General features: G+C 44.4%; 1 protein-coding gene across 1 annotated transcript; it reads left to right on the forward strand.

The window, feature by feature from the left end:
• Nucleotides 1-1,888: 1,888 nt before the first annotated feature.
• LOC119339290 lies at nt 1,889-8,569 on the forward strand. The gene is made up of 4 exons (XM_037611407.1): nt 1,889-2,329; nt 2,420-3,488; nt 6,903-7,119; nt 7,192-8,569. Exons 2-4 carry the CDS (start codon nt 2,463-2,465, stop codon nt 8,373-8,375), a joined length of 2,427 nt encoding a protein of 808 aa, XP_037467304.1. The 5' UTR covers nt 1,889-2,329; nt 2,420-2,462; the 3' UTR covers nt 8,376-8,569.
• Nucleotides 8,570-14,481: the final 5,912 nt, after the last annotated feature.

Consider the following 14,481-nt stretch of genomic DNA (forward strand, 5'->3'; position numbering starts at 1 on the left):
GGACATTTGACACCCCTTCATCAAGTGGATAAGAGTAGTGACAAATATTCCCAAGATGGTGACTTCAGACTTACTGATGTATTACTTTGTATGGTCTTTGTGAATAATTAATAAAATGACTGCATGCATCATCCAGATGAGGCCAGAGGTCATCCTCCTTTTCTAAAAAAATAATATAATACACACACACACACACACATTGACAAAGGTATTTTATTTTAGTTAAGTCCACAAAACTTTATAGTATCTAATATTTATGCATGACAATAGCAAGTAGAGACTCCTTTTTCATCCTTCTTATAAGAATGCTTTTCCCGGTCCAGAGAAATTCTGGCTTACATATGGAAAATGCCTTCAGCTTGAAGCTACCAGTGCACCCTCCTTGAGTAAATCAATTTTCCATGCGGTACTGTTATTCAGCTGATGTTTGTTGAGAGGAATGATAAACTAAACATTTTATATGAGAATATATATCTTTTTAATAATGCAGACTAACTTAAGGAATTCCTCGATTTTTAATAGATTTATTAAAAAAATGCAGACTACCTTCCGTAGTTTCATATTTTTACTAGATTTATTTAAGAATGCGATTTAACTCGTGGAATTCTCCGGTTTTTACATGATTTATTTAAGAATGCAAACTACCTACCCTAGTTTCAAATTTTTACTTGATTTATTTAAGAATATAGATTAACTCGGAATTCTCTGACCATTACTATACTTATTTAAGAATGCAGATTAACTCCCCTAGTTTCAGATTTTTACTAGATTTATTTAAGAATGCAGATTAGGTTGTGAAATATCCTGAATTTTATTAGATTTCTTCAAGAATGCAGACTACCTCCGTAGTTTTAGATTTTTACTAGATTTATTTAAGAATGCAACTTAACTGTCGGAATTCCCCTAATTTTATCATTTTATTTAAGACTGAATTTTGACCCCCAAAATTCTTCGATATTACCAGGTTTATTTAAGAATGCAGACTATCTTCTGCAGTTTCAGATTTTGACTAGATTTATTTAAGAATGAAGATTTACTCCTAAATTCCTTGATTTCTACTACATTTATTTACTTAAGAAGACTACCCCACGTATTTTCATATTTTTACTAGATTTATATAAAATGTGGGTTAACTTCTAGAATTCCCTGTGTTTTTTACTAGATTTGTTTGCTAATACAAACTACCTCCCATAGTTTCAGATTTTACTAGATTTATTTTAAAATGCAAATTAACTCCCAGAATTTAACGATTTTTACTATATTTATCTAAGAATGCAGATTAACTTCCGAATACCATGATTTTTACTAGATTTATTTAAGAATGCAAACTACCTTTCTTTGCCATTTTAGATTTTTACTAGATTTATTTAAGAATGCAGTTAACTCCTGGAATTCACCGATTTTTGCTACATTTATTTAAGAATGCTGAGTACCTCCCATAGTTTCATATTTGTAATATATTTATTTAAGAATGCAAATTAACACCAGAATTCCCTAAAATTGACTATATTTGTTTAAGAATGCAAAATTCCCCATGATTTACTAGATTTATTTAAGAATGCAAACTAAATCCAGGAATTCCATATTTTCACTAGATTTACGTAAGAATGCAGACTAATCCCAATCTTCCAATTTACAAAGGCAAAAATTGATTGATGTGGTATATAAACTATTCGAGTTGTTGGGCTGCAGCATCAAATTCAGAAAAATGATGGTAAAGCATGGACAAGGTTATGGAAGCACAAATTACTAGGGTAAGAGGATGGAAATTTTAATTTGTAAGGACGACAAATCCTGACGAAATACTGAACAGAGACGGAGTTGCCTAACTAAATTTGACATCCTCGACCTGCCATCCAACGAACGTTCGCCGGTTAAGCCGGTCATTTTCCATGGCCCTCTTCCCACTACCCCCGGTCTGCGGCCGTCAACGCCAACCGCCGGCGCGAGCTTGCGACTTCCCCTCCTCCCGCTGCGTCGGCCTCTACCTCCGTACCTACTCCCCGGGTACCATCTGCCTCCTCTCTTTGACCGCGGCGCCGCCCCCGCCATAGTCTCTCTCCCCGGCCGCCGATTGCACTGGATAAGCAGGGTCCGGCTCGTCGGGGCCCAAATCCGGCCGGCGGAGCACCGATCTGGCCGGATTGATCCTTTTAGCTGACGCCGGGAGGACCAACCAATCGACCTCCCGCGCGCCGTCCCGTGCCCTCGCAAGCAAGGCCGCGACCAGGGCTAGCCGTGGCCCTCGTCGTCTCCTGTGCCGGTGCGACTCGCAAGCAAGGCCGCGACCAGAAGCACGTCCAGCGGAGGCATCTACTCCACTGGCGCGGTGAGTCATCCTGTGCTGCCTCCATTAGACGGCCTAACTCTGCATACCTCGGCTGTACGCCTGTACTAATCTGCAATCGTTCCCGCGCAGAAACGCTGAAACTTCAGCTGTAATCGCTCTCCAGACTTTCGCCATGGAAAATGCCTGCACAAACCTCAACCAGGTGGCCCGCTCGGTGCGGCTGCTCAACATCGACGGCTTCAGCTTGACCGCAGGCATGGGCGGCGACTACTGCCTCAAGTCCATATGGACCGTCGATGGGTACGAGCTGGAAGTCCTTATCTATCCGGGCACCACATGGGTGGCTCTGAAACTCGTCTTTCTCAGTGAAGCCCGCACACAGTGGGGTGTGAGGGCGAGCATGGCCTGTCAGCTGGTAGATCTCAGCAGGGAGCTTGAGCCGTATCACGAGTATGCCGTGTCAGAAACCTTCTATCATCCCCAGGACTTCGGGGCACTGGTCTTCATGGACAGAAATAAGATACCATCTGGTTATATCAAGGATGATATGTTGACACTGCGATGCGCGATCACCGTACTCAAGGAGTTACCAGTGCCAACCATCCCAGCTGAAGAAGTGATCGCCCAACCATCCACCAACTTGCGCGAGCACCTCGGCGAACTCCTGCAGAGCGAGATGGGAGCCGATGTCACACTTCTTGTGTGCGACGAGCCGTTTGCTGCACACAGGTGCATACTGGCCTCACGGTCTCCGGTTTTCAAGGCCCAGTTCTTCGGAGACATGAAGGAGAAGTGCTCGGCACGCGTGGAGATCAAGGACATGGAGGCGGCGGTGTTCAGGGCCATGCTGCACTTCATCTACACTGACATGGTGCCTGAGCTTGATCGGCCGCTCGAGGAGGTGACCACGATGGCTCAACATTTGCTTGTGGCCGCTGACATGTATGGACTTGAGAGGCTCAAGCTGATTTGTGAAATAAAGCTCTGTGGTTGCATCACTGTGGACACCGCAGCGACCACTCTTGCTTTGGCGGAGCAGCACGATTGCTCGAAGCTCAAGGCCAAATGTGTCGAGTTCATCGTCAGCACGCCTGCTGTTCTTGAGGCTGTGTTGGCGACAGATGGGTATAAGCACCTTGAAGAAAGCTGCCCTTTGGTCCTGACTGAGCTTCTCAAGTCTGTCCATGTGAGTAAGAGTTGAAGGGTAGCATAGTGCTAGGCCTCCAAGAATTGAAAATGCATAGTCTCTGTTTGTGCTTGCATCCATGTGTGCTGTACGTAGTAAAAACTATGTCTGAATTTACCTAAAATGGAAAACTATGCGCATCTATATATGTTATGTTATGAGCAACTTAATGCTTTCATTGCTCCTCCAATTTCGATGTAATTTAGTACAATGTCGTCCAAGATTTGGTTGCATGCTTGTCAATATTAGTACAAGGGGATAAATAAAGTTGGATGATTCAGAGTGTGTTTAGTTTCGTACATGATTTGGTCAGCCGCTGCTACATAATCCAGGTCTTCTGTATGCTGGGAGTTCTTTTGAACATCTTTATTCTCACATCAAATAAAATGATTCCTGTTTATAGGAATCAAACCTGAACCAACCTTTTGGTGTCTGGTATGTATAATTGTATACTTTCCACAACATCCTGCAATATCCTTATGATTTTGAAATATTTGTGGAGCTATAATGGAGTTAGATATTTGAATATTCTGTGATGCCCTTTTTTGGTAATTTTTAAGCATGCAAGGTTTGTGTCTATTTTGGTGTCTTGTCCATGTTTTGGTCCCTCTGTAATCAGGTCCATCTAGACTGCTTCAAATCCTAAAATCTTCAAACATTCAAGAGTTTGATCCATGTTATGGAAGCACAATAGCTGTTCTCGTTATTTTACATGTTCCTCTCGGTTATTATATAGGATGTCTCCACAAACAGTTCACCTTTGATGACAATATTCTTCTCTGGCATGCATCAATTTGTACCAGTACTATAAGCTACAAGTTACCAGTAATGTAACTGCTAAATCAACTCAGAAGCACATGCTCCGGGCTCACAAAAATATTTTTCATTCTTTAAGAAAAGTCAAAATATGACACATGTAGATGACAGAGTAAAGTTTTGGAAAGCTCATAAAGCTGCTTCTTCAGCTCATTCCTGTTTATTCTCTTCAGGTCATTCCTGTTTATTCTATGCAAACTAGAAACCAATGCATTTTCTAACAAAATGTTGCAGATTCATAGTTCCCTCTAATATCTGCATCTGACATTTTCTCGTTGCAAATTGTTTCATTATCCGTCTTCTTATAAGCTTATCTGATACATAACCAGTGTGTGCAGGGCTTGGCAAGAACCTTGTTTCTAGTGTTGTTAAAAAGTTTTTTTCGATAAAGGGCAAGTTTAGTGTTTGTTTGGATGCCTTATCCAGGTATGGACTCTTCCTGATCAGGTCCACTTGAACAAGCCTTGACTGTTCGAAAGTCGATGATCTCCAAACTCTAGGAATACTAGTTAGGTACACGTGCATTGCACGCTTGAGATTTGGCAACCAAATTATGAATAAATACCACACTATAGCATGTAACCTTTGAGTCATATATGCATGATGTAGATGTTCGTTTAATTCTTATAGTTCATCTCATTCAAAATCAATTAGTTTTATAAAAAAAATTAATCTGTTTTAAGATTCATGGAATTGTGCGTTGTAAAGCATAAAGTAATAATGGCAATTCATTTAGAAAAAAAGTTTGGGCAATTATGATACGGAAGATTCTAGAACAAAGGAGAAGTGCTTGTGTTTTAAGGTTTGTGCATTATGCTTAAGTTCAACCATGGAGTCTTCTAGATTGTACATGTGGCAGAATCTGGTGGAATGTAGATGATATCCAACGGCCATTAGTGCTCGGATTTGCCATCTCTGCACCGTCGGATTGGCTTCATCCAACGACCATCTTTCAAAGTTATTCGCACACTATGTAGGGGTATAGATAATTGATGGTATGGCAGCCATGCAACTTCATTATTTGTAAATGCTATGTGTAAGCAGCTCATTTGCAGCTTATAGTTTTTGTCATCTTTAGAAATGACATATGTGATGCATCGACTCTTATTACAAGAAGCCAGAAATTTTATTATGAACAAAATTCCATATTTTTATCTTGTTTACTTTTCCGGTACCTTTGTGCTATAGATCGTAACCGGGGATGCCAGTTGGCAACAAGAAGCATGCATATCACTATGGTTAAAGTAGACTCTATATTAAGTTCAAGTGGAAAATTCCAGTATATTGTGCAGGCTTTGTGGGTTAGCCGGCCTGCATTTGTTTTGTAACGGTACATATATAAATTGCATAATGTGAAATTATTTCAAGGCGACGGTAGAAAAGTAGGGTAATAGGTGTGGGGATCCAAGACATTTTGTAGGTTGTCTCTGAATGTAGTGTCTCAGCTATGAGACAGTGTTGGGTGCGAATAAGGCCCTTGGGCCCTGACTTTGTGCCAGTGGCATTCTTTTAGGCATACGAGTTTGTGTTGTCACGGCCTTCTTCTTTTCTTGAGAGCTGTCATTCTCTTTGATCTAGTATATAAAATGGAAAGCCCTATTCTTTCCTACTAAGTGCTGGAGCAACGATGCCGGCCATGGTTTTGATCGATTTGCAAACGAATAACTTTTTGTGCCGTCTCATGGTGTAGATGAGTTTCAGTCTCTGCATGATTGTAGTTTGTTAGAACCTGACCTTGTAAGTTGGTGAGTTTGTTTATTTTGTATCTTAAGCACACTGTTAAACTGGGGCCTGATGCAATTTGTATAAGCACATGACCCGGTGTAGTTTTCAGTAATCTACAGACCTGATAAGCAGTAGAGACAGGGTAAGTGTCAGCATGTGGTGTAGCTTGACATGGATCCAGGTACTGCTGCATCGGCAGCAAGGTTGTACAAGGGTGAGGTGCATCGTGCTGCAACCTAACATACCCAACTATTCACTCTGAAAGAATAGAAAGAAAAAGGAAGGCTCCCGATTATTCAGCCAAATCCTCTGTCTCCGCTCTGGTTTTTAGTTTTTACCTCTGTTTTCTTCTCCGACGACTTCAGTTAATCTGCCTGTGTATCCATTGGATCCCACCGGCTAAGCTAGTTCGTGTGAGATTGGGGAGACCTTACATAGTTGACTGTTCGTGTTGCTTTCCTTGATGATTATCAGATAATATATGTAGAGTACCTAAAAAAACTAGAGTAGTACTCCCTCCGTTCCCAAATACTTGTCTTTTTAGGCATTTCAAATGGACTCAACATACGGATGTATGTAGACATATTTTAAAGTGTAGATTCACTCATTTTGCGCCGTATGTAGTCACTTGTTGAAATCTCTAGAAAGACAAGTATTTAGGAACGGAGGGAGTAGAAAATAAAGCAGTTAGGCAGAATAAATGGTCAGATCAGGTGGTGGGGAATTTTTCTTTGTTAAATGTCCCTTTCTTTGCATACTTTCTCATTTCAAGGGGCCCTGCTCGAGTGAATATTTTCATGTTTCCACTCGTCTCACCCAGTCACCTTCCACTCATCAACGCGAGTCGCTGGTGTAGTCTTCTTTATTCTTGCTGGGTGAACACTCTTATCTTCTCCCTCTGTAACCTCTCTCTTCTCTCTCTTTACTCCCCCTTCCTCTGTGTCCAGAGCTAGCCTGCCTCACTCTCTTCGTCTCCTCTGTCGTCGGCGTGAGGCCGAAGCAAGGCCCGCCCACGTAGCAGGGACACGAAGCACGTCGCCAGCGGACTGGTTCTGCTCTGGTGCCTGGTGGCACAGCGAGTCGTCCTTCGCCTCCTTGCGCGGTGAGTTTTTTTTTATATTGATATTGGAAGAGAAGTGCTAAATTGTACTGATCCACAACCATTCCCAGGCAGACTCATTTGATTTCACTCTTAGGCGAAGCTTCGACTGTGACCACTCTCAGGTCTTCGCCATGGAAAAGGCTTGCACAAACCTCACCGACGTCGTGCGCTCGGTGCGGCTGCTCAAGATTAAGGGCTATAGCTTGACAAGGGACATCAGCAGCGACCATTGCTTTAAATCCAGATGGAATGTCGATGGGTACGAGTGGGAAATCCGTATATATCCAAGGTCCCGGGAGGCCAATCATGTCAACGGAAGATGCGTGGCTCTGCATCTTATCTTCCTCAGTGAAGCCCGCATGGGGGCTGTGAGAACGACTCTGCGCTGCTGCTTGGTAGATCCGAGAGGAATATTTAAGCCATCTAGAGAAGATCGTCGGTCTCTAACATTCAGGAAGCCCCAGGACACCTCGTACACGGTGATTCTGATGGAAAAAGATGAGTTTGAAGCATCGGGTTATGTCAAGGATGATTTTTTTACCGTGCAATGCACCCTTGACGTTCTCAAGGAACTACCAGATGCAACAGCCCCACTTAAAGAACTGCATCTGCCATCGTCTAACTTGCACCTGCAATTTGCTCAACTCCTTCAGAGCGAGACCGGAGCGGACGTCACATTTCTCGTGTCCGGTGAATCCTTCGCTGCGCACAAGCTCATCCTCGCTGCAAGGTCCCCTGTCTTCATGGCCGAGTTCTTTGGAAACATGAAGGAGAAGCGCTCGCAGAGTGTGGAGATCGAGGACATGGAGGCTGAGGTGTTCAAGGCCCTTCTTCAGTTCATCTACACCGACGCTGTGCCGGAATTCAGACAGCAGGCGGAGGTGGACGCGGAGGCCGTCTACACCGACTCTGTTCCAGAGTTCGAACATCAGCATGAGGAGGTGGATGCGGAGGCGGCAACGGTGATGGCTCAGCATCTGCTTGCTGCTGCTGACAGGTACGGACTGGACAGGCTGAAGCTCATCTGCGCCCGCGAGCTCTCTGGTGGCATCAACGTCGACACGGCAGCGACAGCTTTGGCTTTAGCCGAGCAGCACAACTGCCCGGAGCTCAAGGCGAGGTGTGTTGATTTCATTATCAGAACCTCTGCCACTCTTGATGCCGTGTTGGCGACGGAGGGGTTTAAGCACCTCGAGGCAAGCTGCCCACTGGTAGTGGTTGACCTTCTCAAGTCCGCGCGTCGGAGAAAAACTTGAAGCATATCTTGGCGTCACGGGGCCAAGATTTGATGGTCCATGGTATTGTATCTGTTTGAAGTTTAGTACTGTACTACCATATGCCGTCTTTCAATAAAAATTAAAACCTGCCTATGTACATCTGTATATGCTCTGGGCATCTATTTACTTACATTTCCACTTCCTTTGATGTAATTTTGTGCTAAATGGTGCTGGTTGATGGATGTCGGGAAGCATTTCTACTCCCTCGTAAGGGAGCCGCATTGAGTTTATATTGATTGGGGCTCAAGGCCAAGCTTGGAGTACAAGTTGGGAACCTACCGATCCCTTGGATTCGGTGGTTTAGATATGCTACGGGATAATAGAGAGAGAGAGGGGTTTAGTTGAGATTACTACACGTATTATACACAAACTCTAACACCCTCCCTTAATCTCAACTGTCCTAGATTGATATTCCTCTTGAACTCTTCAAATGGCCGAGCAGGCAATGCCTTGGTGAACCCGTCTGCCAATTGATCTTTTGATAAAATGAATCTGATATCCAGTTTCTTCTCTGCAACTCTTTCTCTTACGAAGTGAAAGTCAATTTCAATGTGCTTAGTTCGACCATGAAAGACTGGGTTAGCAGAGAGATAGGTGGCTCCCAAGTTATCACACCAAAGACATGAGACACGGTGTTGTTTAACACCTAACTCATTAAGCAATGATTCAACCCAGATAATCTCAGCAGTTGCATTTGCTAGTGACTTGTACTCAGCCTCAATACTTGATCTTGACACTGTAGCTTGTTTTCTAGCACTCCAAGAAATAAGATTAGAACCAAAGAATATAGCAAATCCTCCAGTTGATCCCCTATCATCACTACATCCTGCCCAATCAGCATCAGAAAAAGCACTCACAAGAGTAGATCTAGAGCGTCTGAATTGTAACCCAAGACTCATAGTGTGTCTGATATACCTGACAATCCTTTTTACAGATGTCCAATGTATAGAAGTAGGTGCATGCAAATACTGACAAACCTTATTGACTGCATGATATATCTGATCTTGTAAGTGTCAGGTATTGCAAGGCTCCTACAACACTCCTGTATCTTGTGCTTTCTTCTTCCTTGAGTGGCTCACCTTCAAAGGATGAAAGTTTTTCTGAAGGAGACAATGGAGTGGGTGAAGGCTTACAGTCCTTCATCCCCATACGAGCTAGGAGCTCGGTAGCATACTTTTCCTGGTTCAAAATTATACCATCTAGAATCTTCTTAACTTCAATGTCCAAGAAGAAGTGCAAATCACCAAGATCCTTCAAGGCAAACTTTGATCTCAAATCATGCAAAAGGGCATTAGTTGCATCTTGTGAAGAACTTGCAACTATAATATCATCAGCATATATCAACACAAATATGACTGTGTTTGCCTTGTTATAAATAAAGAGTGATGTGTCAGCTTTGGATGCAAAAAAACCAAGACACCTCAGCTGAGAGCTTAACCTTGAGTACCATGCTCTTGGGGCCTGTTTTAGGCCATAAAGTGCCTTGTCAAGCTTGCACACATAATGAGGTATTTTCTTATCTGCATACCCAGGTGGTTGTTTCATATAAACCTCCTCTTTCAGAACACCATGCAAAAACGCATTCTGAACGTCTAGCTGCCTCAAGCTCCATCCCCTGGACATAGCAATAGATAGCACAAGCCTAATAGTTGTGGCCTTGACAACAGGACTAAATGTATCCTCATAATCTAATCTATACTTTTGTTTGAAACCTTTTGCAACTAACCGTGCCTTGTACCTGTCAATTGAGTCATCTTCATTCTTTTTAATTCTGTACACCCACTTACAATCAATGATATTTTTACCTCTCTGTGCAGGTACAAGATGCCATGTCTTGTTCCTCATAAGTGCTGAATATTCTTCATCCATTGCCTGCTTTCACCTCAAATCTCCAAGTGCATCTTCTACTTTTGTTGGTTCTCCTGCAATACACATCATGCCATAATGTATTGTACCATCAGTTCGAACCTCTGGATTTTTATACCTTTTTGTAGGCGAGTTGTAACACGCGACGTCATCACTGGTTGAGGTTGAGCGAGTTGTTGCATAGGAGAGGGCATAGGAGTCTCTGTCGCAGAAGATCCCGAGGATGCACCAGATTCACTGCTTTGCACAGGAGATCTAATCCCAGATTCTGTGACCTGCTGTGTGGCTGCACTTGTACTCGTGGAACTTGGTGCCACAAAATCGCTCATCACAGGAGATCCCGCATGCAACTGCATGCGCACACGCGGGCTCAATCCCGAGCCGACCAACGACTGTTGCGCGGTCGCTGTCGCCTGCCTGTGCGTGGGATGCAGAGCTGGCGCGCTGCCTGGCGACATGGCAGTTTGCTGCTAGCCCGCAGCATGCGTGCAATTCGGTGCGGATCCCTGCGCCGATCCCGAGGGATCCTGCCGCGCTGGCGTCGCAGGCTGCAGCGGATCCTCCTCGTGTTCAGCGTCGGCTTCGTCTTCTTCTTCCACATGCAATATGCCTTCATTTTGTACCGGATTTTGATCATTTTCAACTCCGTTTTCTTTTGCATTTTCACCATGGACCTGCGCACGAATAGATGCAATACCAGAACTGGTTGAACAATCATAATGGTAAGTACAATTGTCGCCCCCTTGATCAAAGGACCGGAGATTAGGAGGAAGAAGAAGAATTTCTTGTTTTAGACAGGCTTCGACGTTTGGAAGAAGAGACTCAAATGGGAAGACAGACTCGTCAAACACAACATCTCGTGATATATAGACCCTGCCAGAAGTGACATCTAAACACTTGTCTCCTTTGTGGAGAGGACTATACCCCAGAAAAACACATTTCTTGGAACGAAAAGCAAGCTTGCGTGTATTGTATGGTTGTAGGTTGGGCCAACATGCACAACCAAACACTCGAAGAGATTTATAATCTGGAGTGGTGGCAAAGAGATGTGTGGTAGGTGTTTCAAAATTGATGACTTTGCTAGGCAGCAAGTTGATGAGATATGTAGCAGTGAGGAATGCCTCATCCCAAAACTTTAGTTGCATAGATGCATTGGCAAGTAGGGCAAGACCTACTTCTACAACATGACGATGCTTTCTCTCTGCAGAACCATTCTGTTGGTGTGCATGTGGGCATGCAACATGATGAGAAATGCCAAGTTGCTGAAAAAAGGAATTCAACTTCCTGTATTCACCCTCCCCAAACAGTTTGCATAGCAATAATAATCTTAGTGTTCAGTTTTCTCTCAACAAGATTTTTAAAATTGGAGAAGACTTGAAGCACTTCAGACCTTTTCTTAAGAAGATAGATCCAAGTAAATTTTCTAAAATCATCAATAAAGCTTACATAATATGAGTATCTACCAACTGAAGTGGGAGTTGGTCCCCATACATCTGAGAATACAAGTTGTAGGGGTGAAGTGGAGATGCTAGTAGACACAGGATATGGTAGCTGATGACTTTTAGCTTGTTGACATGGATCATAAACTGACTCAATACAAGTTATAGGGGTGCAGTGGAGATGCTAGTAGACACGGTTTATTTTCACTAAGCACACGTTTAACTATAATTGACGAAGGATGACCTAATCTGCTATGCCACTTTGATGATAAAGGCTTGATAGCCACAAAAGCTTGTTTATTCGATGACGATGATGAAGACGATATGAGTGGGTAAAGTCCTCCCACACATCTGCCCCTAAGAAGTATTCTCCTCGTGGCCAGGTCCTTGACAAGAAAGAAATAAGGATAAAATTCAATGAGGACATGGTTATCATGAGTAAATCGATGAACAGATAGAAGACTTTTTGAAGTTTCAGGAACATGAAGGATTTTTTTTAGATGTAAATTTTTATTAGGGGTTCTAACAATTGAATGACCAATATGATAAACTTGCATACCAGAACCACTCGCAGTGTGCACTTGATCATGTCCGTGATACTTGTCCCGGATAGTCAGCTTGTCCAGCTCTCCGGTGATGTGGTGAGTGGCGCCGGTGTCCGCATACCAGTTTGTGTCGACACCGTAGGAGTCGGTGACCATGTTGGCCTCCTTATCCTCGTGCTCATATTCATCATATCTGCGCCAGCAGTCACGGGCACCCCCTGGATGGTGCTTGTGACAGATCTGACACTCTGGATAGTCACGAGCCTGCTGCTGCCATTACTGCTGTGGGCGGCCGCGACTGCCGCTGCCACTGTTGCCGCCAGATGGACTCGGGGAGGAGCGCCTGCCTCGGCCACGGCCTCTGCTGTAGCCGCGCCCGCGTCCTTTGTACGCCATGTTTGCTGAACAGTTGAAACCAGCATCGACGCCGTCGCCCAGCATCTCCATCCGCTGATCGAACGCCGCGATCTGGGCGAAGAGGTCATCAACTGAGATCGTCGCCTTGACTGCGCCGATGGCCGCCACAACAGCATCATAGTCCCTGTCAAGACCAGCAAGCACGTAATTGACCATCTCTGGATCAGAGACAGGGCGACCCGCCGCGGCGAGTTCATCCGCCAAGTTCTTCATCATGGCGATGTAGGAGGTGCTCGACATGGAGCCCTTCTTGGTATTGGTGATGGCAATCCGCAGATTTGTGATGCGAGATTGGGACTGCGAGGCAAAAATAGTGGTAATAGCAGTACAAAGATCGAAAGTTGTCTCCTTACTCGTGACTTGGGCGAGAATCTCTTTTCACAGAGAATTCAGGAGATGACTCAGGACCTGCTGGTCCTTCGAGATCCATTGTGCATACAAAGGGTTTGGCACCTCTGCCGTGGTTTTGTCCGCCTGCTGCTGCTACACTATCTTCGGTGGCGCAGCGTCGGATCCATCCAGGAGGCCGGTGACTTGCGCTCCTCGCAGTCCCGACATGACCTGGGTCCTCCATAGGATGTAGTTGGTTCTGGTGAGTTTCTCGGCTTGTGGAGCACCAAGGTTGATGATGATGGTGGCCGAGGAGGACATGGTGATGTGGTGATTGCGATCTAGCAATTGTGGTGGTGATCGATTGTGGTGGTCATCGAGGGAGAAGCTTTTCTGGCTAGCTAGATGGGAAGAGGTTGGCTCTGTATACCATGTAAGGAAGCGTTTCTACTCCCTCATAAGGGAGCCGCATTGAGTTTATATTGATTGGGGCTCAAGGCCAAGCTTGGAGTACAAGTTGGGAACCTACCGATCCCTTGGATTGGGTGGTTTAGATATGCTACGGGATAATAGAGAGAGGGGGGTTTAGTTGAGATTACAACACGTATTATACACAAACTCTAACAATGGAAATCATCGACAAGGTGATACTGACATGAATATGAGCAAACACGATTGCATCATCTAGCTGCTGCCACAAAGTGTTGTGTGTTTCACTATGAGTATACTGGGAATTCTTATGAACACCTTGTCATTGAAATTGGGAATAAAATTCAGAAAATCCCATCTACTCCCTTCGTTCCTAAATATAAGTCTTAATATAAATCCCACCTGGCCACGTTCCTTGGAGACATGATAGAGAAGGGCTCGCCAAGTGTGGAGATCAAGGACATGGAGGTTGTGGTATTCAAGGCTCTGCTCCACTTGGTCTACACCGACTATGTTCCAAAATTCAAACGGCAGGAGCAGCCAGAGGCGGTGACTTTGATGGTTCAACATCTGCTTGGCGCTACTGACATGTATGGACTGGATTTCAATTAAACCTTCACTACTAGGAAAAGGGCTATAGATAGGATTGATACTAATGGCGCACCTGGTAAGCAGTGCACCACTACTATATACTAATGGCGCACCGGCCGGAGGTGCACCATTAGTGTGGAAGACACTAATGGCGCACCAGGCACACGGTGCGCCACTAGTATTGATTTTTTTTTCATTTTTCCATACACTCTAATGGAGCATGGTGCCAAAGTGCGCCATTACTAGTTCTACCAAGTAATGGCGCACCTTGTAAGCAGTGCGCCATTAGTATATAATTTTTTTTTTACTTTTTTGCAAAACTGCTAATGGCGCACCATGTATATTTTCATGGACACTTTTTGATCTCGATCTCGATCCCACCCGCACCCTCCCCCGCTAGCTCCACCGCCGCCGACGACCCACCACAACCCTCCGCCGCTCCACCGCCGCCGACGAGCATCCGGCCCC

This window comes from Triticum dicoccoides, chromosome 7B (assembly GCF_002162155.2).
Source record: "Triticum dicoccoides isolate Atlit2015 ecotype Zavitan chromosome 7B, WEW_v2.0, whole genome shotgun sequence".
In the NCBI taxonomy this organism is placed as follows: Eukaryota; Viridiplantae; Streptophyta; class Magnoliopsida; order Poales; family Poaceae; genus Triticum; species Triticum dicoccoides.

Coding starts and splice junctions, on each gene's coding strand:
- LOC119339290 (XM_037611407.1), top strand. CDS start 2,463: ATGGAAAATGCCTGCACAAACCTCAACCAGGTGGCCCGCTCGGTGCGG. Junction 3,489..6,902: donor CTGTCCATGTGAGTAAGAGT/TGAAGGGTAGCA, acceptor GGGTGAACACTC/TTATCTTCTCCCTCTGTAAC. Junction 7,120..7,191: donor GTCCTTCGCCTCCTTGCGCG/GTGAGTTTTTTT, acceptor ATTCCCAGGCAG/ACTCATTTGATTTCACTCTT.